Raw genomic sequence first — 26,030 nt, forward strand, 5'->3', positions numbered from 1 at the left:
TGCAAAAGTCAACTAGACTTAATTAGAATTCCCTGTAGCTGCATGTTTGTTTGTTTCGTTTATGTTATGTTTTTACATTTCTGTACTGCTTTGGAAATATTATTTCTAATGCTGAGATGTGTTTATTCAGTAATACGTGTTGTCTCTCACATACTCCTGTCCTCCCTTCTTATAAATTGCTGTTCTAAATCTACTCAAGTCAGCAGAGAGTGAGGCAGAGGGAGAGAGAGAGGGGGAGGGAGAGGCTGAAAAAGAGAGAGAGACAAACAGAGCGGGACAGACAGACATCTAACACTGCTAAGCAGAGCTGCAAACTGCCCAAGGTTATAAAACTAGACTGAACTGATTTGGCCCCCATTTCTCTGTTTTCTGGCCTCAAGGGTTGTTTTCTTTCAAAAGGCTTCTGTGTCTCTTTTCCTACACTGGCCCGCCCTGTGAAATAGGAAGACCCAAGGGTGGGAGGTGATGCATGGGGCGAGGCAGCCATCGGAGCCAAGCATCACTCCACTCATGCAGAACTGAGGCGGGGGAAGGGAGAAATGGAATCGCAAGCAGGCAGGATCTAGAGCAGAATGAATCAGTCCTATTGGGAGTGTTAACGTCTCATGCATATAAAATTATGCATGAATCTGAGAGCCTGATACATGAATCCCTGTGAGCAGATCCGCATGTGGGAAGGAGAGCGCAAGTGTTAGGGGGAAGCTGAGGGGAAAGGCCATCAAGAGGGAGCATCTGTCAACTTGCACACCTCGTCTGTCTCTCAGGTAAATGACCCTGTCCTTGAGGGTTAAAAAAAGCAGAAAGGGCAGCAAGGCTAGAAAGCAATGTGAAGTGGGGAAGAAGCGTTGTGCCTCTCAAATTTAGCTTTCTTACTTTAAAAAATTTTAGGTCAATCTTATTCTTCTACTTCGAAAACATTCGAAATTGTTATTTAAAAACCTAGGTGGAAGTGCTCAATGGAAGAAGGATTTCTATACCCCAATTAAGATGGCTAAAAGTTACAAATGATATTCAGAGGGAGAAAAGAGCTCTGCTTGCAGTCAGAGTATGTGTGACCAGGCTTGGGAGCCTCTTTCTCCACATCTAAGTGGAAGTGACATCAACACCTCACAAGGGCTTGTGAGAAGAGAACAAATAAAGAGAATAAAGAGACTAGTCCAGTGCCTGGCACACAGTAGGTGTTCGCTTTCTACAAAGTGCTAAGTTGGCATGAAGGGAGGTGCAACTTCCCGTCAGGATCTGAAACCTGTTAAACAGAGAAGGAAATTGGGTGCTTCTCAAATTGGCAAATTGGCTTTATATCATGAATTGCCACTAAGTAGGATGTTGAGAAAAGCATGACGTGTTACAGCTCTCTCGAATGAAAGGGTTAGTTTCCAGCATAATCAGTATTTGAAAAGTCACAGAACGGGTATCACTATAAGTCACTGATGTGAGCGAGGGACTCGGTTACAGGGATGCCCAGGAAAGCCTCGAACGGCTCCAATTCATGGACCTACGTGATCCATCTGTTCAGCCAATTCACAGAAGCCCACTATCAGCATCCTCATCAGGTGGGCCAATGGGCGTAGCTCCATTCAAATTTTAAGTTAAAAATAATTAAGTCGTAGAGGAAATCTGTCAGAAATGTAATGAGAGATTAACTTGGAGAAGAGCAAAAGAGAAAAAAAAAAGTTTTGGCTGATCAGCAGAGGCTCCCACAGGCAGCTTGTAAGCCCATTAATGACTTGGCCTGCATCCTGGGTGTTTACTGATTCACAGCTTGTTTAACTTCTTGTATATTCCCAACCATTCCCCAAAGTGTGATATACCTCATCTACTATACAGTGGTTTAATTGCACTACAAATGAGTTTACTCAACCAATTAGACCTCCAAATACTGCTAAGATATATGCCCAAATTTTATAAAAGTGGTGCTTCATAGACAATCCTATGCCAGAATTCCACCGGCAATAAAATTCAGCAGTGCTCAAACCCACAGACCCCTTAAATCAAAGTTCAGTCTTTTCCCTAATCAAACAAGAAATCCTCAGATGATTTCCAGAACTAAAAAGGACTAAAAGCCAATAATATATAAACAAAACCCACAAACAACTGCATGCTAAAACAATCTTCTTAGGTAGAAGAGTTTCAGTGAGGTCCTCAAAAGAAATAAAATGTTGTAAAAATAAAACATCAGAAAGCATTTATAAGCCACATCAGGAAATATGCCATTTGACATAATCCTGAAAACAAATCAGTGAAGCATAGAAAGCACTCACAAATATTTAAGTTCTTCACTAAGTTAATGGTGTGGAAAATATTAGAGGTGAAAAAAAACACCATAAGGAGAAACATCCCTTGTGGCGTAACAAAAATCGATTCTATCTCATCTACTGTGTGTGTTATAAATGGCAATAAATGTCTACGGGATTGTTTATTGCTCTCTACCTACAGATGGAATTGGGATTAATACTTAATTAAACTAGAGTTCTGGGCTGTCTAAAATGGATCAGGACATAGTTTGTGTATTAATTACTCTTCCAAACTATTAGTAACTCACAGGGATCTTGTCAGTATTGACCTTATGCCCTGAGAGGGAAACCGTGTATCTATAAAAATGAATCAAGGAAGGGGCACCACTAATGTGGTCGGACTATAGCATAGAGTTCAACTGAAAAAAAAAAATCCTGGTGTTATATAAAGACTAAAAGAAGTGTAATGCTTTAAATTTTCAATCAGCCTTCTTATTAAAGTACTACTCTCCCAAGGTTGACTGCTGGTCAGACATGAAGTACTGGCTAATTCTCAAGTAGAAATGCTATAAATGAATTTATATATATTCAGATATATATATCCAGATGTGTATGTGTATCTACATAAAAACAGGCATATACAAAAATTTTCCCTTACTTTAGAAATTTTTACTTTCTAAAGTCTTCCTCTCCCACGCTCTAAAACAACCCCCAGGTCACCTGAAATGTTTTCTGATTGGGTATCCAATGAAAAATGATTTGGGCTTCACCTGATACCCATCAATGAAGGAGCAGTGACCTGAAAACTCAAGTCCCCAACAACATCTATTTGGCATAAGATCAATGTGAAGAATATATTTCTCAGGTGTGTTAAAATATAATAGAGAGTTTTCCTGAATTACTCACCCATAGGCTCCATTGCTAATCAATTTAATCGTCTCAAAATCACTTTCCCGAGGTTTCCTTCGAAGTTTCAGGGAAGCATTAGAGCTCTTGGAGACAAAATATGGATGTTAAAAAATAGCTCAGAATTTAAGAAAATGATTTTAGCAGCAAAATAACTAATATTTGAATTGCATGCTCTATTGTTTAATATGTTAAAGTGCAGTATTCTAGCCAAAGGAACCTGGGGGACAGCTTTAAAGCTCAATTTTCCACAGCAGTGCTGATAAACTACTCCTCATGACTGGCTCAGTTTCATTTAAGTGAACATCATTTCCAGGAGATAGAGGCACCACGTTTTTGAAAATTCCTGATTTTTAATTTACCTCCGTAAACTATTCAGGTGAGCCTCACCCTAGTCTTTTAAAGTTTTAAGATTTAAGTCCAAAATGCCAAACCTTAATTCTAGTTTCAGTCAATCAGAAAAGAATGGGCTGGAGTGGCTCTATACGGGTTGGTGGATCGTGTGGCTTCTCTGCCACTGACCAGAGCGTGTCTATTTCATTCCTGTGGCAACCTTTCCTGTTTGGAAAAGGTAGCTGGCAACAAATGAGACAGCCAGGCAGAGCATGCTTGTCTTTCTTTACTTCCATCCACCGTAAGTCTTACTTACCGTGGTTTAGACACCAATTTTCAAAACGATAGCTCTTTAAAAAGTTTAGTTCAAAGGACACGAATAAACAAAATTTTTTCTTTTTTTTTTTTACAAAATTTTTTCACGCCCCATGTATCTTAGCACTGAGAGGGGGTTAACAGTCATTTTGCTCCCTCTGCAGAGACCAGAATCCCCTTCCCATAATTTTGGAAGAAACCCCATGACTCTGAGGTATGTGCCATCCTCCCCCACTCAGTGCTGGCACCTGCCCACTCGGCTGCCCCACCACCTTTGGAAGATTTAGACCGAGCTTCCCACTGTCCTCAGTGCCTGCATTCTCTCACCATCCTGAGTGACTTCAGTATCTACACAGATAACTCAGCCAACAACCTGGCCTCTGGGCTACCTGACCTCCTCAATTCAACCAGCTCCTTTCTCTGTTTCTCCTTGGCCTCTGGCCATAGGACCTGGGTCTACTCATCACCTGCCAACACCCCACCTCAGAAAACATAATCCAAGACTGGGACCCCTTACTTCTTCAGCCACCCCACTCTGACTGCTCTCCACAGCTCCAGCTACAAGGCCCTGAACCAGCCCTCTTGTCTCATTAACTCTTCCTCACCCGAGTGACCTCACCTATGCCTATGGATGACTCCTAAGTCACCTAGACCATCCACCAAAAACTCTCCCTCTGAGGGCCGGAAGATCCCACACCTTATGTACAATTGACTGCTTGATGGCTCTCCTTGGATGTCTCAAAGGAACCTCAGCTTCAGCTCATTTAAAATTATGGCAGTTATGATGAAACTAACAAAAACAGCTATCCTTTATTTAGCATATGTGAAGCTGTCCTAACCATTTTACACAGACTACCTTACTTAATCTTTTATATCTATTTTACAGTTGAGGAAACTGAGGCACAGAGAGATTTTTTTTTTCCCCAAGCTAGTAAGAAGTGAAGCCAGCTCTGAAATCTGGAAACCTGACTCCAGAGCTTGGGTTTTTAAGCCCCCAGGCTACACAGCTGCCCCTCTTTCCTGACCACCCCCAATGCTGGGGGTGGTCCATCCTGGTTCCTCTTCTGCTATTCACAATTAGGAAGAATGGCACCAGCATCCAGGACCTCTCATCTGTGTCATTGCTGCAGACTTTCAAATGGCCTCCCCAGGGCCAGCTGGCTTTCCTCACCCCTTCTACTTCCTACACTGCAATCAGTGTGATTTTTTTTCACGTCGTTACTCTGTTTGGGTCATCTCCCTATCTACTCCTCCTCATCCTCCAGACACATACATTTCCTACACAGTTCAACAGCTTCCCACTGTTCTTTGAAAGAAACAATTTGACAAAGATGAACAGCAAGCACGTCTGTGTCCAGTTTTTACCCGAGCTCTCTAGGCTGCACGGTCTCCCTCACTCTTAAGCCTTCAGATATACTCTCTCCCTTGTGTCACATGATGGTCCCTTGGCCTGGAATGTTCCCTCTGCCCCTTCTCATCCTAGTAACTTCTCACATCTCGAGTGTCCTTTCCTTAGGGGATCTTTCTGGACTGGTAAATCTCTTTATATTATGAAGGTAAATCTCTTTAATGTTATGTTCCAGGAGCACATGGCCCTTTTTCTTAATAGATCTTATTCACGTTTCTCATTTTGATTTTTTTGTGCCTGATTTCTCTTTATTAATTTGTTTCTCTTTGAAGAGAGGGGCTAAAATTGTATGCCTGGTGCCTTGCATATAGAAGCACAATAAATATGTGTTGAACAAATAAAGTAATTAACACAGCCAAAATCTCCAGATGCTAACAGACAGAAAAACCAACATCATATTTCATCGAGAAAGATACTTACATTCACTGATTCGTCTGTTTCTGGTGTTTCTGCTGTCCCACTATCATAGTTTCCCAGCTGAGCCATTTCTAAATTAAAAAAAAAAAAAAAAAAAAAAGCTAAGTTTAAGAGAAATAGGACAATTGTTACTAGAGTACTATGCTGAAACAAAAGAAGCACAATTTCTCCAATATTAAAAAAAGAAGAATTTACTCTATACTCCAATGTACACATGAGAAAATCTTAAATCCAAAATGGCAAGAACCAACAACTGATATTGATATTTTGAAATCGTTCATTTCATGCCCTTTTTCCTAGAACTCCATTTCTTATGAACACATAGACACAGCTACTTAGAGCTGGGCCTCTGCTCATGTTAGCAGGATTCACTGGCTGACACAATCACCACAGCTTGGAAAGGGTTTGGGGGCTCAGTGATTATGCCTGTAATCAGATACTCAAGAGAGGTAAGTTTCCCAGGCTCTGACAGGCATCAGAGATGCACTGACTACAGCTCAGAGATGAGTCTCAAGTTGTCATGAGCATACCTTGCCCCATTCCTTCACATCCACTGAGAGCTAGCCCTCCTAGTACATAAGAATCCGCAACTTGTCAGAAAGGAAGCAACAGTAGTTGTTAAGAGGAGTTTGGAGTTGAAAAGACTCGAGTTGCCACCACTAAGAGCACTTACTAGTGGCTTTTTAACCTTGGGTTCTTCCTCTGTAAGATGGGAACAATATTGTTTATCTCTTGGAGTTTTTTATGAGTATCACATGTGATAATGCATGTAAAGCTCTTAGCATGTTGACTAACAAAAATTAAGTGCTCGCTGAATGTTGATTGTTATTTATTACAATTATATCATGTAAAGTAGTCAGTCCTAGGCTGGATGCCACATGCTTGACACCAGCCTAAATTCTACCCTAGTGGTCTAGTTAAGAGACAAAGCATTTCATTGCTCAACCTACACTGGAATGCATCCTTAAGTCTATATAAGTAAATGAGAAAACCTAATTATTTTACCATTCATTTTGATTTTTATCAAACAATGCACACTTAAGAAAAAACAAAACATGTTTTATTAAAAAAAAGAACATGAAAAAGTTTTCTCCAAAACTTTAAAAGGGGGTTATCGCTAAGTGGCAGGATCACAGGTAATTTGAATTTTCTAATTTTTGAAAATCGAACGTGTATAATAAAAAGTTATAGTTTTTAGTTACATATTTTTGTGTGCATCTAATATTATTTCTTAGGCTCTCAGAATTTTATGTATTCATGTTCTTATAAATATAATCATCCTTTTTTGGGAGAGATTACACATAAAACACATGAAGCAAAGCAACAATGGAGTGCTGTCTTTAGAGAAAAATTAACTCCAGAAACTAAAATAACTGGAGATTGACACTATCCCAGTTTACTCACAGAAGAAGTTCAGGAATTAAAAATGAGCTCAGTACAAACCGTGTGCTTTCTTGGTGTCATTCAAATGACCTCAACGTCCTATGTGATTAGCACTTTAGATTTATAGACTAGGAGGTAGACTATAATGTATTCAGTTGGAGGGGCTCAAAGGGGCAATTTTACTAATATTTATTTATTAAGCATTATTACATCTTAGGTGCAGAGGTGAACTCATATAATCCTAAAAACAACCCTATGAATAGGGACCATTATCCGGTTTTTTTGGAGAACACTGAGGCACAAAGTAGCTCAGCACAGTGTGATCAAGGTCACACAGTCTGCACTGACACTCTGGGTAGTCCCATTCTAGACTCTCACTCTTAACCTTTCAAAGGTCAGGCTTTAGGTCTGCTGGTGTCCATGATGACAAGAAGGGAAACAAATGTAGATCAGAGTTTGTAATAATCACATTTTAAGTGATTAGAGCAAACAGATTAAAAATTACTCTCAGATGTAAATCAAGAAAATTAAGTGTTCAAAGTTAAAAACAACTCCCAGTGATAGATTTGTATAATTAAACATGAAACTTGTCAAAAATCACTATTAAAATGTTTTAAAGACAATAAAGGCATATAAATGGGCCTCAGATTATTCACCTACCAAAGGTTCAGCCTACAGTGATATTTACTACCAGGTAAGAAAACCGTGAAGAGCTCACTCAGTCTACAATTCAAAGGCTGACACAACTAACTCTGCCGGCGTGAAGAGTCACCGTAATATACTTTGACAGTCTCCCCCACTCCAATTACTTTCATAAAAAAACAAATTAAAAGATGGTTCTGTTTTAAATAGAGTTTCTGCTAAATAACTATTATCTGGGAAATACATATTATTTGTAAGCAGTGGGTAGTAATGGAATGGAACCGAGAGTCAGCTTTTGAAGCAGGAAGCTAAGGCATCATTTTGTAATGCCTGAAGAGATTTTTAAAACTCATCTAAATACCATTAAACATCTGCCCTTTTTATTTCAGTGATTTAAACCATTTCTGAAGACTCATGATTCAAAAAGGTAAAGATGGTAATTTAAAAGCTATGGGGAAAAAATCTCTCCCCAGGGAACTTTTCAGAAAAGCAGCCACCAGACTCTGATAAGTGATGAATCTGCTGTGGTATTGCTTTCAGTACAGTATAAATTTATCTGGCATTATCTCCCAGTAAGGCATGCATCATTTCACTGGAAGCAAGGATTCGATGGCCATAAGAGCAAATAAAGCAGGGGAAATAGGAGAGCAGGCAGAGAACAGCAGGTTCCCTGGCTGTAGATGGGAAAATATCTGCCAACAGTTAGCCTCACCACAAACAATTTAGCATATAACACTTTGCAAATTCAACTTAATGAACCAGGAAGACAGTTTTGAATAAAGGAGTCTATGATTGTTTTTGAGTCTTTTCAGGCAGTATATAACCTAAGTGTTTTAAATGACAATCCCAAACAATAATGAACAGGAAAAGGTGGTGGAAGGAGTGGTTTCCCAATATCACATTTGAAAAAAAATCACTAACAGGGTGCTTCCTCTTCTCTGCATTTAATAGCATTAGACCTATTTTTTTTTTTATTTGAATCAACCAGAAAGCCTTGTATAAGTTCTGAAAAGCATTTCCCCCCGACTGGCTCTCCAGTATATTACTATTTTTCATACCTTTTTGAGACAAGTAAGTAAAAACAGATTTACAAACACTGAACCTGATTTAAAGTTAATCATCAGTTATCAGTCACCTGACTCCCAAATTACATTTAAATGTCGCTTTTAAATTAAATGTAATTAATTGATTTACCAACATTTTCAAAATGTGCACCCTTGAGAAGAATCCAAAGGAGCTCTGCAAGAGAAAAAAATACCCCCAGAGAAGATGGAAATCTAAACCCTTCTTGGATGCTCTGGCATTGTTAGGCTGATAAGACTCTAGGATTTCGAGGTCTCTTCCCTACTCTAGTTAAACACAAAATTCAACACATGGTTCTTTCCTTTAAATCACAATTGGTCCCCAAATTTGGCCTTTTCAATAGATAGAGCCAAAACATGAGGAAAAAAAATAAAGATTTGCCACTAAGTTTTTCCATGAGGTCACGGTGCCTAAGCAAGTAAGAGTTCAGCCCAACCACGGTACTCACCTTCCAGAGGATCCTTATTGAGACCCAGCTGGCTAATGATGTACCTGGGAATGTCAGTTTTAATACCCTGTCCTTCTTTTGCATGGCCTTCTGCTGCTTCCAATAGGTAGTAAAATTCTTCAGGATCAAATTCCTAGCAGAAGACAAACAGAGGTGGATACTTCTTCGAGCCAAAATTGTCCGCGGTTTTATTACATAAACCCCATTCACAGTAAAATTGCTGGATGTGCATGGTAATAAGTTATTTATACAGAAAGAAGGCAGATGGATTACTTCATTTAAAAAGCATACAATTTTCAGTTCATATTCAAAGCCTAATCATATTCTAAGACAATACATTTAAATACTTGGTTAACCCAAAGATAATTTCCATTTCCAACTTCCTGGTAAAGTGACTTTGAAGGTACTAGGCTCCACTTAAGATATCTATCTTATTGAAAATGAACAGGTCGGAATTTTTGATTGTGCCTTTTGAGTAAAGTTTTAAAAATCTGTGAATCTCATCCAGAAGATTCAGTTTCTCTCTCCATACAAATAGCCACAAAAGAAGTAATGTTAGGATGCATTTTTCTCAAAGGTTTTGTAGGGAACTCCCTTGGTACAGAGGTGTCCAAAAATATTAGAAAGAAAAATCCCCAAATTTTATCACCGAGCTCTAAAATTAAGTTATTAATATTCACATAATGTGAACATTAAGAAAGAAAAATATGAAATTAGTACTTCCAGTTACCTCTGTCCTCAGTAAAAATTTGGGAACACGTTTTTCCTAAGCATGTTACTTTATTTTGCTGTCTGTTGCTTCTAGTATGCAATAAAAATCTTAGGATCACATCACTCTAGACGGATGCCGTGGATTTATGTGTTGTAAACAATTACAGATTTAAAGCACAGTTACTGTTTTCAGTTATATTTCCTAGATCCTCCCATTCCCAGAATTTTTCTCATTTTGATTAGTGCCCCATATACTGAAATCTCAGTATTTCACCTGAGAATTACTCAAGTATTTCTAAAGGCCATATGAAAAGGCATGCTACAAAGGGAGTAAAGCCAAACCAATGTCCACGCTCAGTACCCTTTATATAAACCTACAACCAGAGACAAGGCAAGCCTGGGACTACAGGCCTAAGATGACTGGTTGGGGGAAACATTCCCTAAAACTCTCAAACTCCAGTTTCATTTGAGCTTTAAACATCATGGAAAGCAGCAACATCTTCAAATCTACTTCTAAGCTCACTTGTTTCTATCTTTGATAGGCTACATGTACTTTTACTGTTTCTCTTCTGATTAAGAGTGATTACCGTAAAAAAAAAGTCATTTCCCCTTTTAAGGCAACATCTCTCTTAGCATGTCTTCTGCCATCCAGAGAAGCAAGTTTTGATGCTAAATGGTATTTTCCCCCAAATTGAACAACTGCAGGGAAGTACAAGCCTGTGGTGCATAATTCAAAAGGTACAACAGGAAGAGCAGGAAAAACTCAGTCTTCTGCCTGCATCTGCCAGTCACACAGTTCTCCCCCCCAGAGGCATCCTGAGTATTTTTCTTTCCCTTTATCCTTCCGGAGACACTTAGTGCTGAATGATGCTTTTGATTCTGTGATTCCAAGGGTCCCGGCCATTGATGGAAAGCCTTCCTCCACCACACACCTGCCGTTCTCCTCCAGACTCACCTTCCACCACATCTCACTCTGCACAGGTATATGTTTACAGGGCTGTGAACATTTCACTGTTATAGAAAACTATGAATCTTAATTAAAATAAGAGCAAAACCAAAGCAATATCACCATGTCTGTACATATGTGTACGTAAAATTCTGAAAAGCTGTATTGTACTCAGTGTTATAAATAACTATTAGCGAAACTTAAAAGTGAGTTTTGACACTACATTAAGCCCCATAAAACTATTCTTATGTTTGAAGCTTCGTCTTTGTTCAGTGTTGACTGAAATCTCAATCAAAATTACGTAAAATAAAGCAAAGATTTTAAAACAGGAAAATGGTCACTGACTAAAGAAAGTATAATTGATAAAACAAACTAATCTTGGAAAGTCTCATTCCTTTAGGTCTGGATAAGGCCATACTGTATTCTCCAAATGGACTGCTGACTAGCACTTATTTCGAACATGCCACATTTTAAAAGTAACAATTATAACCACAGGTCACCGTATATCGTATCTCTGATTTCCCTCTCTGCATCTTGGCACCTCCAAAAAAGTGGGGTACAGCGAGTGTTCTAAATGAGCTACAACATAGAAATTATGCTGAGATAAAGTCAAGCACATTACTCCATGATCATTTTGTAGGTTTGACCAGACTGTGATACAACTATCTCTTAATACAACACAAGTCCTAGAACTTTTACTGAAAACCAGACAAGGAAAAGCACACACGGCTGTTGTCATCAACCTTCACGTGTTGCTGTTTCTCTTGACTCTTTCTATTTAGCTCTGTCTTTGGAGCCAAATGCAATTGGAGCTTTCTGGTGGACCCTGCTTTCCCACAGTTAACAATAAATAACAAAATCACCTCGAGGGGCAACTCACCAGGCACTCTAATAACCGAGCAGGACGGGCAATAACAATTAGGATCTTTCGAACTAGCTGTTTAATAAACGCCAATTCTCCACTTTCTGAACGATCATGAGCCTACGAGGAAGCAGTGAAAAGAATGATGAGACAGAGTTGCTCCCCTAAATGGGAAGGAAAATCAGCAAAGCATGCTAATCAGATAACTGCAAATATCCAAAAATTAAGTGACTTAGAAAATACTTTTAAAAGATTGATAAGCAGACATTATCTCTATATAAATGGACACTATTAAACGTCTATATCTATCTACAAACAGGTCTATCAGCTAAATTTTAATTGCAAAACTTTGATTTATTCTCTGTGTTAAAAATCAAATATTAGGGCTCTCAATGTGAACCATGAGTGAAGTAGACATTAAAAGTTTATGACACATTGAGTACGTGGTACAAGTAGAGTGGGCAGCTGATGAGGAACCTTGATTTTCCAGACGTAACTTCTTAAATGTATGAAATGGCTAACATAGTGAAGGACTGATTTTGTTAACCTGGGCATTTAACACATTCATGAAATATGTTTTATATATACAACACTATTAGCCTGTAAGTTAGTTATTTCATAATATGTAAGAAGTTGTACACTGCTTATTTCAAATGTTAGGTGAATACTGTTTATACTTGGATACATACATATGAATTTGATTTCACATAATGAATAAATAATATCTAGATACTCAACTCAGTAAAATTTAACTGACTCAAAATCTTCTAAAATTTTATTTTACGTGTTGCCTAACATGTGAAATCTAAGCACATAAGATATCCTGAGGACAGAACTTAGTTTATTAACAGTCATTTTAATTTTCAATATTTTTTGAAGAAATGAGGTAAATCTGTATCAAGACAGATATAAAACCAAAGGTTTAAAAGTTTAAATATAAACTTCTACACATGTTCACTTTCAGGCTTTCTTAATTTTTATGATTTGCTTTCCTTCAAGGATTAAAAAAAAGTATCAAGGTGATGTTGGTGCAATAGAATATAATTTCATAGATATGGTAATAAACATTTAAAGTCATTCTTGAAGGTGCTTTATTCTGCCAAGAACTAGCCTGCCCATAAAAAGTGTCAGACCAAATCTATGAAAAATGATTCTACTTAGAAGTAGTATGTTTACTAAATTTAAGTCATTAAATCAAAGGCAACTTTCCAAAATGTAGGTAGAGAAACCATATACAGGAAAAGCCAAAAAGCTAACATTTAAAAGAAAAAACACAGAGAAGATGACCACTGGTGAATAACTGTACAATAGAATGTGTTTAAAGATAACCAACTGTTAACTATAACTATAGGTTCTAGTAACCAGTAAGGATGTCAGGACACATCCGAGGAGACATACATAATACTTGAACTGTCTTTAAGTTTTCTTTTCCTTTTTTTGTTTTGTAACAAAAACGGATTTAGGAAGATACAGTGAATGCCAAGAAATAAGGTTATATGTCTTTTTTATAGTTTATCCTTAATCAAAACTAAACAGAAAACCTTCAAGATGCAGCAAAAAAACCCACCTAACTTCTGGATTGATAATCCTCTTACTATAATAATTACTGCTTTATAAATTAAGGCATATAAAGAAAATCTAAAAAGCCTAAACATGTTTTGGTGGTCTCTTCAAGGAGAAACAAGATCTTTATATCTTAAAAAATTAAAAATAGCTCAGATTATACAAATTCCATTTCAGAAATTGTAAAAATAATCAGTTCATTCCAACATCTTACTTCTGAGAATTATCAGCTGCAACCAAGGCCAAAATATACAATGAGTTATACTAACACAAATACTATTTTGTCTACTATCAATAGGGGAGATGGGAACTTTGTTAAAACAACACCAAACAAAACCACACACTCAGCATGAGAAGAGAAATAGTTTAGTGGCTGCCGGCAGCAAGCTCCAGCATTCCTGGATTCCCTGTGTTTGTACTTTAAGTGTTGGCCAGTATAAAAAATACTGAGACTAAGATTTGAGAGTAGGTTATAGCTTCCTGTGCATTTTATTTTCTTTGGCTAAATACACCTAAGTGAAGAAAAGAATGGAGACATAAAAGCTTTCCTCTGGAATTGACCTAGACCTCAGGACTTTAAAAAGGCATCAGTTAAATCAAGCTACTCAACCTCAGGGGGACTTGGCCTGAGTGTGCAAAGGACTGACAATGGGAACAGTGGCGGGGAGGCAGGCTAGACAGGCACACAATGTCATGGCTGGGAACTGACAATAATTGCATCGACGGGAAGGCAAAGCCAGGCCTCACAATGTGATTCTATCCAAAGGAGCAAGTTCCCCTGCGACCTGTTAGCTCCAAACTCTGGAAGGACATTGTGAATGTGATTCTGAAGACAGTTTTAATTAATTTTCACAAAAGGACTGAAGGAAAATGTCTATCTGTGAAAATAAACAAGAAAACATCCTTATTCAAACCTGACAATGCTCTTTATGTTACATATGTATACATGCTTCTCTGCCCAAGATAGAAATTTCTCTAAAAGTCAACAATGTTAATCTATTACATGGTGCATTCAGATGATTTTTGAAACCCTAAGTTTTTTTAGTTGCCATGAAACAACCTGCCAAGTCTATCATACAGAAACAAAATTAAGTGGGGGATTTCAATGTAAATAGCTTCAGCTTTGGGTTCTACCCTTTTCAGGGAATGCCTGTGAAGGAATGAACCACAGAACTTAACCAGTAATTATGGTAATAGACTGGGACTGAACTATGGAATTAAGGAAGAAGTATCTCACAGAGGTAAATTAATTTTCATCATAATTTATAGTAGAATTGGTCCATGACAAATTGGAAATTGACAACAAAACCTGAAGACAATGTGTTCATCCAAAGACAGCCTGAGAAACATTCCCTTAGTGAGCTGCAAGAGGCTGAAATGTGAGAAATGGGAACGGAGCATAGAAAACTGTTGGGAGGTTTAGAATGGGAAAGGGAGGAAGAATTGGGGCTGCTAGTGAGAGAGAGATCACCTCATCTTGCCACAACTAAATTCAGTGTGCGCAAGGACAGATGGATTTCTAGAAAATTAGGATGCCAATATTTTCCTTCAGTTCCATGCAATTATTTACACAGTCATGCTTAGAGAAAACCACCTACGATTTTATTTACATGGGCATAATGTACGCCGATGGGATACAGAAATACAATATATCCAAATATATTGGCTAAATAGGTTTTACTTGTAGGCTGTGGCTGATCAAGTTCAGTCAGGACAGCAATATTATGCATTAATTGCATTCCACTATACACACTCCCTTCCTGTCCTGGGTGTTATCAGGAGCTAGGGCTGCAAGTGTTAGGCCTGGAAGGGGCCTGTGTTTATCTGTCATTTCAGAAATTGGATATTTTGTTAGAAGAAAAACTGACACTAATGAAAATATAAGTTGCCGTTTACTACCCAACACCACCTGCAGGTTAATTAACAGGATACATGGCCTGGAAGAAGCCAGCAATTTTCCATTTAGCTTTTCCAGATATTAGAACTAGATAGCATCATCAAATAATGTACATACACTCAGGCAATTTCTAACTTTATGGTTAAGGAGGGAAAAAAAAAAATCACTGCTTCAAAATCCTTCACAATCCACTTATCCTAGAGCCATAGATTGTTGGGACCCAAGGTTCCTGTAAAGGTTATTAACATTAACTTTCTATTACTCTAAATGTTGACCAGAATCAATTCACAGCAAGTAGCGATCAATTTTTTTTTTTTCTTCTTCCTCTTCGCTTCCCTGGAATATGAACTCTGTCTCATGGCTAAAACTTGCTGAGCAAATGCTCTCATAAAATTTTTCTTGTTTCAGGGGAAAAGCAAAACAAATCAGAAAACGTTATAAGGTGTAGGGTCTATACCTCCTGTAGCAACTTATCTAATTTGTGCTGTAATTCAACGAAGTATCGTGAGGTGATGAGACCCTGGTGGGATTTATCCAAGCAATCACGAGCCAGTTCAATAATCTGATGGTGAGTGAAACTAAGCACTCCATCTGCGAGGGGGAGGACGTGGTCCGGAGAGTAGTTGGTGATTATTTCCCTTAGGCGCTCTTCCATCTGAGCTGTAGCCTATTTAGAGATGACAGGCACACACGGATGTAATACAAGGAAACATATATGTAAACAACTCAATAGTCACATTTATCTAGCATTTACAGAGACCTCCACAAGTTATTAAATAGAATTCTAGAAATTAAATTTAAAAGAAGCCTCCCTTCTGTAAGATACTATAATGGTACATATATATCATTATACTTTTGTCAAAACCCTCAGAATATACCACACAACAGAGAATCCCAATGTAAACGATGGACTTTGGGTGATTACGATGTGTCAGTATAGGTTCATCGATTATAACAAATAGACCACTCTTGGGCTGGGGGTGGGGGATGTTGATGGGAGGGGGTTGTGCATGGGTAGGGTCAGGAGCATTTGGGAACTCTGTACTTTCTGTTCAATTTTGCCATGAACCTAAAAAATAAAGTCTATTTGGAAAAAAAAAGAAAGAAGAAGAAGAAGCAGCAGCAGCAGCCTCATCATGTGGGAAAAAGATCTGAGGTATATAGGAGAAACTGAATCTCCCAGGGTGATAATTACTTTTTTCCTCTGCCCTATCAAATGTAAAGTGGTACATGTAAGCTTCTCCAAATAACTCAGTATCTGTGAATCGCTGTGCTCTCATTTCAGATCTTGGGCTCTTTCAGATAGATTGCCAAAAATATCAAATACTGTAGCCCTGTTTTTACCTATTCAAAAATCAGGATCGTTGCTGGAGTTCCACAGGGTGGGCCAAGAGTTTGTTCCTTTGGCCGTGTTTTAATGTACTAGGAACAAGCATCCTCTACCATCTTTACTCACACCTCAAAAAGCTACATCATGGGCAAATGGCCAAGGGGATCCCCTTGGTAACATAAATCTAAAATTTCCTTCCCAACTTTTATTTCATTCTCTGGGATCCCCGACTGCCTAATCAATGTTCCTTGCCTGCATTAATTGTATATGCTGGGAGACTCCTTCTGCCTCCTGTTCCCTTCTAAAATCCTAACCAGTATTAACTAGTATAGTCAGGATCTATTTCCCTGGTGAACAAGTGACATGTGATAAATGGCTAAAATGGCTGTAATCAATGACATCAATGTTGGGTTCATTACAAATAATAAGTACTCTACTCCTGATTTATGAAGCCAAAGATTTCCTTTTGCTCTATTGCCTAGGGTTACAAAGGTGATGGGGGAGGGACAGGAACAGAATGGAGAAATTACTTCTCCCACACGTGTAGGAACACGCTGGTGGAAAAGCTGTGGAGACGAGGTGACGGGAGCTCCTTGCAGCCAGGGCATCCGGCAACAACCCTTCGCCAAGGCCTCTCTGGCTCAGTCCAAATTGCTGGTCTAACAGGGAACACTGCAACTGGACCTTTCCTTCTAAGTTGAGAGGGTTAGACGTATGATTGCTAAAGAGATTGGAAGCCACAGAAAAGAAAAATCAGGCGAAAAAAGTAAAAGACTTTCATGACACATACCAATTTACAGGCTTCTGAGGAAGAAAAACAATTTCTGCTTGACCATACAGTAGCAGGCCTAGAACACAGGCAGAAGGAGAACCAGGGTCCAGAGGCCTTTCAAAGCTGACGCTCTCTGGAGTACCTCACCAGACTCACCCAGTGGGTAGGACAACCAGCGGGATTCACGTTACAGCCAGTTCAGCCCACGGACTGTGTGGCTAGTTCTCGGCAGCTTTTAAAAATGTTTAGTGATTTTATCTTTCTAAAGAAGGCTATGGTGCTATTTTATAAAGAGAGTCATGAATGGACTGGACCATTACTCCCCATGACAAACACCTTACAGACGCTAAACCTAGGTTGCCCGTTTGTTTAGATGGTAGGCATCTTCAATTCAACTCATTACCTTTGGGAATCTTTCCTTGTAGACATGGTTCATCATAATTATTTCATGGTCACAGCAGGCGGGAGAGCGTCCAGGGCTGCAAGCAAAGCAAATTACCCTTTTAAACTTGCCACAGCATGAAATGAAAATAAGCTTTTCATTTATAAACAATTGGTTGCATCAAAAGTACTATGCAGTCTTTGTAAGAAAAGTATATTAGGTAATAAACTACAAAATCAGTCATTAGCACACACGCACGCATACATACTCACAAACGCACAGAAACCCCGAATAGTGTTCATAAAGAAAGCTCCAGAAGTGGAATGCTGCAAATTAATTATAGCTACAATATAAAGGTTCAGAAAACGTTCTTAAATTGCAATTTTATTTTGTATGTAGCATGCGTTTGCGTGGTTCTAGAAACCAATTAATGAACTGCAATATAAAAGAAGACAGGGTAGCTACAAACAGCAACATCTAGGGCACGCTGAACTGTATAATTTCACACTTTCATCATACACCTGCGCTCTGCCACGTACCACTGAAGAGGTTTAAGAGTTTTCCACGGCACAGGTGTCACTACTGAAATCCATTTTCTGGCCTGGCAAATATTTACTTGGGATGCTGAGGAAGGCATTGCGTACAGTACGAAACACAGGCATACAACTCTGTGTTTTCTCTATTCCAACAGTAGGTGCCTGCTCCTTCCTAGTGGTATACAGTCAGGCAATTTCAGTGTGAGTTTATATATTCCTCAGAGGACGTAGCTGCTTGCGGTAGATATCCTAGGAACTCCTTTCATAAAACCAAAAATGGCACCCATGTGGTCAAATACGATGAATGAATATGTATTGAATGAATACAGCTCTAAATGAATTCGTAAAATTGGTCTTTTATTCCATATCTCAAAATAATCTAACACAATTATGCCATGTAGCTGCATTTACTGTATGACACTAAATAAGAAGGGTACAAAGGGAAAACCCTTCTGAGAAAACTTTGATGCTCAACTGAACACCTGACAAACTATGTTTTACAATAAACCTTAATATGTCAAAGCGGACCAGTTCTACAGCATGAAGATCTCATACTGTGGAGGACCTGAAGAAGGACTACCCTGCTCCCCTTGCAGAGAAGGGCCTGTTGTCCAGCTGCTGGGATTGCAGAAGGCTTCAGCTGCCAGTTCCTTCAGGGATGGCCTCAGCTACAGAGCCCCCTCACCCAAGGCCATGTCCTACCCAGGGTACCACATCCCAGGACTGAGGCAGGGATATAAAGGAAGGGCCATTTGGCCCAGAGGGACGGCTCTGATGGGTCGTATCATCCCTAGAGCTCCCTGTGGGGTTGGCTGCAGCTGTCAGGTCTGCACTGCAGCTAGATTTCTCCCTCTGCCCAACCCTGCTTCCTCCCCACCTCCCACAGATGTACTTCCCAAGCACTCCCTAATAAACATCCTGGTCTCTGTGTTAGAGTCTGCTTCCTGAAGAGCCAAACCGTGACATACGTAATTTTTTGAGACAAGGCCAAAACAAAACTGGCTCTGTTCAATGTCAAATGGACTACATATGGTACCCACAAAATACAAGGGATGCAAACTCCTAACAATTTGCTTATAACCCTGGAGAAAGTAAGACTTGTGATGGGAAGAAAGAATGAAAGATCTGGGTGGCTTTTCGTAAAGTGGAATCTGAATTCCACATGTGAACCTGAACGTGCTGTCCTTCCTTTTCAGCCAAGCCTCTTCCTCGTAAAATATTAATTGATGTAGCACCATAATTAGATGGTCTTGAAATTTCCAATGGCTCGAAGTTTCTCTAGGTGGTCCCTGTAGTCCATCATGGTTACTGCTACCACAGCAATTAGCAGATTGTAAGAATTTAAAAGAAAAATACTAAGATGCCTTTCAATGGTAATTCACAATATCACGTGTAGATGGAAAACTATATATAGTAGTTCATAAATTAATTAACACATATATGAATTACAGGACCAAAAGTCTTCCCTTGAAATGGTTGAAAAGAGATTATCCAGCTCACTGAAATTTTTCAATCAGGGCTACAAACCTCAGACTTCGGGAACGGGGGCGCATGGGTGTATTCCTGCCTCTGCTCTCTGCGGCGATGCTTTCGGTGGTACAGAAATGTTTCGATAAGAAGTGCAATTCATCTGGTGTTGGTTGATATGGTAACTGATGCAACTTCTCCTGGGAGGAGCAGGATGACTGAAACAAACCAAAGTGAGGTTTTACGACTATCTCTAAAAGAAATTCTTTAAATGAATATGAGATCGCAGCGTTAAATTTTGTTATATCACCATTTTATACTACATCCTTTCCATGTTATAATTACAATAGCTAGTGCCTCAATGTATACCTTGATGTTGTCTCTGGGAGGTCAAAACGGCTTCCATATTTCATCTCATTTGTCTATAAGATAATTTCCCAAAACAAAGCTTACTCTCTGGAGAAAACCCAGGCTCCGAAAATGGACAGGACCCAGTCAAAGCCACAGCAAGAAAGTGACAATTGGAGTAAGAATTTAGGTTCATTAAATGACAGATGAGTTCACATGGTACCCTTGCTTCTACCACTCGCCACAAACACTGTGACTTTTAGGTAAGTAACATAAAATGAATTCTGTGATGTATGGTCATAAATAGGTAACGGGATCTCTCTTTACAAATCATGCTATCCTTTGATGCAATTTCCATCAGTATGTGTCCTGGGTAAAAAGGGGAGGGGATAAAGAAGATACTTGTCTTACTAATGCCATTGTTTTAAAAATTGGAATTTTCTCTTTCTGTCTTCTTTGGCTTAGGCTTCTTACGTTAAAAAAAAAAAAAACCTTCAATGGTGGTGAGTTTTTTATCCCTTGAATACAGATTTGCTCTTTGAAAATTGTCACTCACCACTTGGAGCAAAGTAAGGCAGAAAAGGTGAATGGCTAAATAACGCTGTTTTTAATCAATCTGAGAAATATAACTATAAAGCAAAGTGATTGCTTTTTTGGTTTGTTTTTATTGAGAGGTGAACTCTTTTAGCATGCTAACAAAAGAGATGAGAAATGTCTGAGTAATGGAAACACAGGTAGAATAAGCATATTTTGAAAGATATCCCTCATTTGAATATTCCATTCTAGCAGGGTTTTTTTATTTAAAAAAAACAAACAAACCTGCCACACTAAGAGCACACTTCATAAACACTGCAGCGCCACAATGCAGTAACTAGAAATTAATGACTACAGCTTAAAAGTATCCTTATCCCTTGAAATTATAAAACACCTTCTAAGTACATACTGAGATAAACAGGGCTTGTTACAGTGTAATGAGATTACTTTATAAACTATAAAAATGAGAATACTACTAGAAAGACTTATGAGGTAAACCAAAGCTCTAGTCGCAAAGTACAGGTATAGTCTTAAATACTGTCACTACAAAGAAAGAAATAAAACACACATAAACTAAGTCAACTCAAGAGATCAGTAAAAAGAAGAAGAAAATCAATGCCAGCAGGAGAGAAGCAGCAGCGATAAAAGCAAAGATGATGAAATGAGCAAAGAGAAAAACAGAATTAAGGATTTGTACGTATGTCTCAAAGGTAAAGCAATGTCCACAATTCTGAATCCAAGAATTCAAAACCCCAAAACCCAGGAGTTTGTTCATAAGTATACAGTAATCCTTTTTGGTGGCAAAGCATTAATTGAACTGATGGAAAGCTATGTAAAATATGTATTTAATCCACTTAGTATGAATGGTGATTCAGGTTGCTGTAGAAATACTAATGTAGTTGATTCTGAGCTGCTGACCCAGTTGCTACTGGGCTGTGATGTACAGTACAGGGAGGATCATGTTACCTTTCTAAAATGTGAAAGTTAATTCCAAAAACACACCAGGCTCAAGAGTTTCACATAAGGTACTACGGACCCGTGCTTGCATGGCAAGGACACAAGCTACTTCAGGAGGGTGGTTCCCTCTGTGGAGTGAGGGAAGAGAAAGGGAATGGGTGCGAGGGACTTTAGTTGTATTTTAATGTTTAGTTTAGTTTAAAAGTTTATTTAACAAAAAGCTATAGCAAATATAACAAAATATTAACACGTGCTAACTCTAAGACAAAAATTTTGTGGTTATACCATATACATAACCATATAACTGAACTCCATAGGGAATGTGCTCTGGGCTTACTGATGGGGATATGTTAAAATGAATGAGGAGGTGGGATAAGTAAGTATTAGAGAAGTGAGAGGCAAGGGGCTTCTCTGGGGAGAGAGCTTCGCTCCTCTCAGTTGGAACAAACAAGGTGTAAAATGGGAAAAGGGTGACACCGAACCCAAGCGACACCGAGATGAGTTTATGGAACTGGGAACAACTGTAGGCTCTCCAAATGACCCGGGGATTCAAAAGGTACCAAACAGGGCCCCAAAAGTCAGTCAATAATGGACAACAGAGAAGTCCAGGGGTCAGTTTCAGCAGAGGTCAGGAACTCAGAGGAGAACTTGTGAGTCCAACAGAGGCTGCAGGTGTCATCCTCAGGACCTCATATACTTACTGAAAAGATACTTCCGCTGGTCAACGCATCCTTAGAACAGCACTTTTACTAGAGTTTCAAGAATGAGTTTGGGAATTTCCCAATAAACTGAGTCCCATGACTTTATATTTCTAGTATGTTCTCTAAGTGTGGTGCCAGTGAGTCTCATCACCCAACTAGTTGGCATATGACTTCTGACTACATCAAAAATCAAATCCACTTTCAAAGAGTGAAGATTTACAGAAAAAAACTGTGCTTCTGGTTCTCAAGGCAATTAGAAGAGTTCCCCCAAAATGTTCTGAGTAATGGTATCATTCAAATAAACATTTAGTCTCTCAAGATAACCATTTTGCAAGGGACAGTATCCATATGCATGTGTAATTTTCCACTTGTTATTTATTAAAAGTAATATTATTTTATAGTCATACCTCATATTTATAGGTATTTATTTTCGTATTTCCATTCTTTCCCTCAGCAGAAAATAATTCATCTGGTAAGAAATACATGGGAGATGTCCTCCTACTGCTTCAATTCCATATTACTTACATTCAAGTTAAAAATTATGTTCTGAATATTATCTTGGAAAAGCTCCGCAAATTAATTTTAACTACAAAATTTGAAGTTAAGAGAAGCTGCAATCGTAAATATTCTGTGGAAGGACTGATTAACTTCACATAGCCAAATCTTTCCAATTTCAGAATAGAGCATTTTAACACTTGCGAATTTTTGCAGTTTCCGTAATATCCAAGGGATCAAGACATGGCGTTTACCTTTCAGTGTTAGCAATTCTGGAATTCAGCTAACAACAATTATCTGTAAAACTTAAGCTGCATTTTCAAAGTGTTTGTAACTTATTTGTACATATTCTGTGTTTTCATCTTAAGAAACAACTAAAATGCATTTCTAATTAGCTAAATCACAACCAGTGAACCCAGAAAATGAGACTCTAAGAGTAATTCAGGTTAGATTTAGAAAAGAAGAAAATGCAACTCCTAAGCAGTTTTGCACAATGTTCGTCCTAATATCTGAAGGGCAAGAACATAAAGAAACCGGGGGAAACGAGAAGCAGCATTTTAGATTTTCAATTAGCATTTTTATCAATAACCAATACGGAGAAAAAATAGCCAAACTTCTGGGCAACAAAACCTACACTCCACAAATTTAACAGTTCCTTTGGTCTTTTGGTAAAAAGGTTAATTTTGAAAGAAAATTCGAGTTTGAAGGGAAAAATAGGAATAAGAGATCAACAATTATACGATACTACCTTCTTCAATAAAATAAACACTTAAGAGAAAAGCTGCCCTACCTCTGGGCAGAAGCTGTTAGAAACACAGAATACATGTGTGTGACTAAAAATTGTCTCAGGAAGCTTTCTCTTTAGGCATATATGCAAGTCAGGTACAGCAGCGATTCCATTATGACAGATGGCCAGGTCAGATTTATTAATTATCAGGTTTGTTTTAAGAAATACCTTGTAAATTCCTTTAAAAAAAAAGCCAAGCGCCTAGAACCCTTACTTGTACTCTTATTGCTACGACAAGGGGGTTAGTAGACAGCCCTTCGGTTCATTCTCTGTGCCTCAGTTTTGATCCATAAAATGATGACAATAATGACAACCACATCATGAGGTATGTTTCTACAATTAAACAAGCCAATGCGTTGTAAGTAGTGAGACTAGGACCTAACACATAATAAGTATTTACAAAAATATAATTTCCAAAGTAATTTGTACCAAATGGGGTCCAATTCTATGTAGCTCACCTTTGCTTTTTAGATTCACTTTTTAAAATAACGTTATGATTTACTAGAGATGGAAAGAAGAAAGATCCTGTGCTCTCCCCTATTTTTCTTGCAAAAGAGAAATTTCTGTATCCAAACTATAATAAAACTTGACTGAAGGGCAAAGCAAGGTGATAGAGTAAAAATAAAAAGGATTTAGAGTCAAGGAACATGATACGCGTTTGGGGCATGGGGAGGATTCAATGAGAGTACGTACGAGTAAACCACAGTCCAGAGACAAGTACTCTGTTTACTGGTGGTTGGGTTCTAATCGGAGACACTTAGGAGTCTAGGGAAGAGCACCACTTAAAATTTGAAAATTATTTTTTTGCTTTTTGGTCAATCAATTTCAGCATTCATTTTCACACTGTGGCAGCCCATGCTTTCAACATCTAAAATATGTGTATAACTGAGTCACTTTGCTGTACAGCAGAAATTAACACAACATTGCAAATCAACTATACTTCAATTTTAAAAAAAGTAAAATAAATAAATAAATAAAGCTCCGTGGAGACAAATATCCCACAACATCACTAATTTAAACTGAGAAAGCATGTATCTGACCCACTGAATCACTTCTAGTAATTGCTAGGGCTCCTGTTGAAATGTTGTAGTTTGCGGCAAGAGTACCCTTCTTCCTCCATCCTATTTTCATGGTTTCATCTTGTCTCTTTATTGATCTTAATCTACTACTAAGTTCTTTTAATCTCTCCTTAAAAGAAAGTTCTTATCCAGAAGGCACAGATTTAAGGCTTGCCATTTTTTTTCCTTTGAATGAGAAAAACTAAAAAAACAAAACAAAACTCTGCATCTAAGCCACACAAGAAAAAAACGACCCAGGCCATCAAAGTTTAATGGCATTTTCAGTACTAATATCACTGGCGTGGAACCAAAGCAATGAAACCGGATTGTGCTTCCTCCTCCCACCCAAAACACCAAATGGTATGAAAAAGAAAGCTCCCAGTCTCCTCCCAACTGGTGATCCGGGGACTCACTCAACTTGTGCATCATAGTTTAAAAGCCTGCAGCAAAAAGTATGTCCTTTTAATGTTTGTCAGCTCATCATTTGATGTGTTGCCTACTCTGAAGGGCAGACATGAAGAATTTATCCTCTCCTTCCTATCAGGAAGCACCCAGAGAAAGCACTGCCTGTGTAAGAGCTCTGGGGTGTGAGAGAGGAAAAGTCGGGCACTTACAGAGACCGTGGAGCTGGGCGTGTTTGTCCCATAGCCAGAGGAGGGAAGAGAAGCCAAGGACCAGCGGCGTCCATCAGTCCTGGTGAGAAAGTGAGATTAGCTTAGGCCAACACTGGAGTACGGTTACATGGGAACCCCAGGGAAACCGAGTATTTTTAGTTGAACAAATGACACAAACACAGTCAGTGAGGATGTGGAAATGTTCAGCAAGGGCCAGAGTAAACAAACATTATACAGTAGGTTGACTTTTATTTAAAGTGAATCAATACACCCAAACAAGTAGAAAGTGAATGGGGTGATCTATATTATTGATCTCTCACTAATACACTTTGACAAAATGAATACCAGGGATAATTACATCAGTCAGACTCAGCAGATTCAGATGACTAAAAACAGAAAGGGAAGAGGAAAAACACTCTTATCTGGAAACTGATAACCGAGGCCATGATCTTTGGAAGGGCCTGAATTCCAGCATGGTACAAGAGCCTGTGGGGACTTCCACTGCATCCTCAGGACTTCTGCTTATTATTTTCAGGGGAGCAGTCCTACTCATCACACCGAGGGGAGAAGGGATCAGGGGGCTCAAGACCGGCTCAAACCTTAAGTGGCAAATAATTTTAGCACTAAGAAAGTGACTGACCTTGTGCACAGAATCTCTTAAGAGTTATTATACCTTCTGACACGACCTGGCTTTATAAAGTGTTCCAGCAAAAGCCTCTTGCAGGGTTTATGAGTATGCAGCCCAGCTCTAGCCAGTGACAGGGAGTGAAGAATGAAAATTCGCCACTAGTGATAGAACCTAATGCAAAGAGTAGGGTTACCTGCCCTAATCATAGAGGCAAAGCTGTCAGGAGTCTTAACAGAGTATGGTTTTTATCTCCAAGTCGTAACAGGATGGATA

At 38.7% G+C, this 26,030-nt stretch overlaps 1 protein-coding gene across 15 annotated transcripts in view; it reads right to left on the minus strand.

The window, feature by feature from the left end:
- Nucleotides 1-26,030, minus strand: part of MAST4 (microtubule associated serine/threonine kinase family member 4) — a 562,656-nt gene that overhangs the window by 42,586 nt on the left and 494,040 nt on the right. For all 15 annotated transcript variants that reach the window (XM_082457027.1, XM_082457026.1, XM_082457025.1 and 12 more), the window contains 8 exons: nucleotides 25,130-25,208; nucleotides 19,696-19,853; nucleotides 17,654-17,729; nucleotides 15,606-15,815; nucleotides 11,707-11,808; nucleotides 9,170-9,302; nucleotides 5,617-5,684; nucleotides 3,141-3,226 (listed from right to left, as the gene is read on the minus strand). In XM_082457027.1, the coding sequence (XP_082313153.1) occupies nucleotides 3,141-3,226; nucleotides 5,617-5,684; nucleotides 9,170-9,302; nucleotides 11,707-11,808; nucleotides 15,606-15,815; nucleotides 17,654-17,729; nucleotides 19,696-19,853; nucleotides 25,130-25,208 (912 nt within the window). The remainder of the gene's footprint in view (nucleotides 1-3,140; nucleotides 3,227-5,616; nucleotides 5,685-9,169; nucleotides 9,303-11,706; nucleotides 11,809-15,605; nucleotides 15,816-17,653; nucleotides 17,730-19,695; nucleotides 19,854-25,129; nucleotides 25,209-26,030) is intronic.

The sequence above is a fragment of the Balaenoptera physalus genome, assembly GCF_965194825.1.
Source record: "Balaenoptera physalus genome assembly, chromosome: 3".
In the NCBI taxonomy this organism is placed as follows: Eukaryota; Metazoa; Chordata; class Mammalia; order Artiodactyla; family Balaenopteridae; genus Balaenoptera; species Balaenoptera physalus.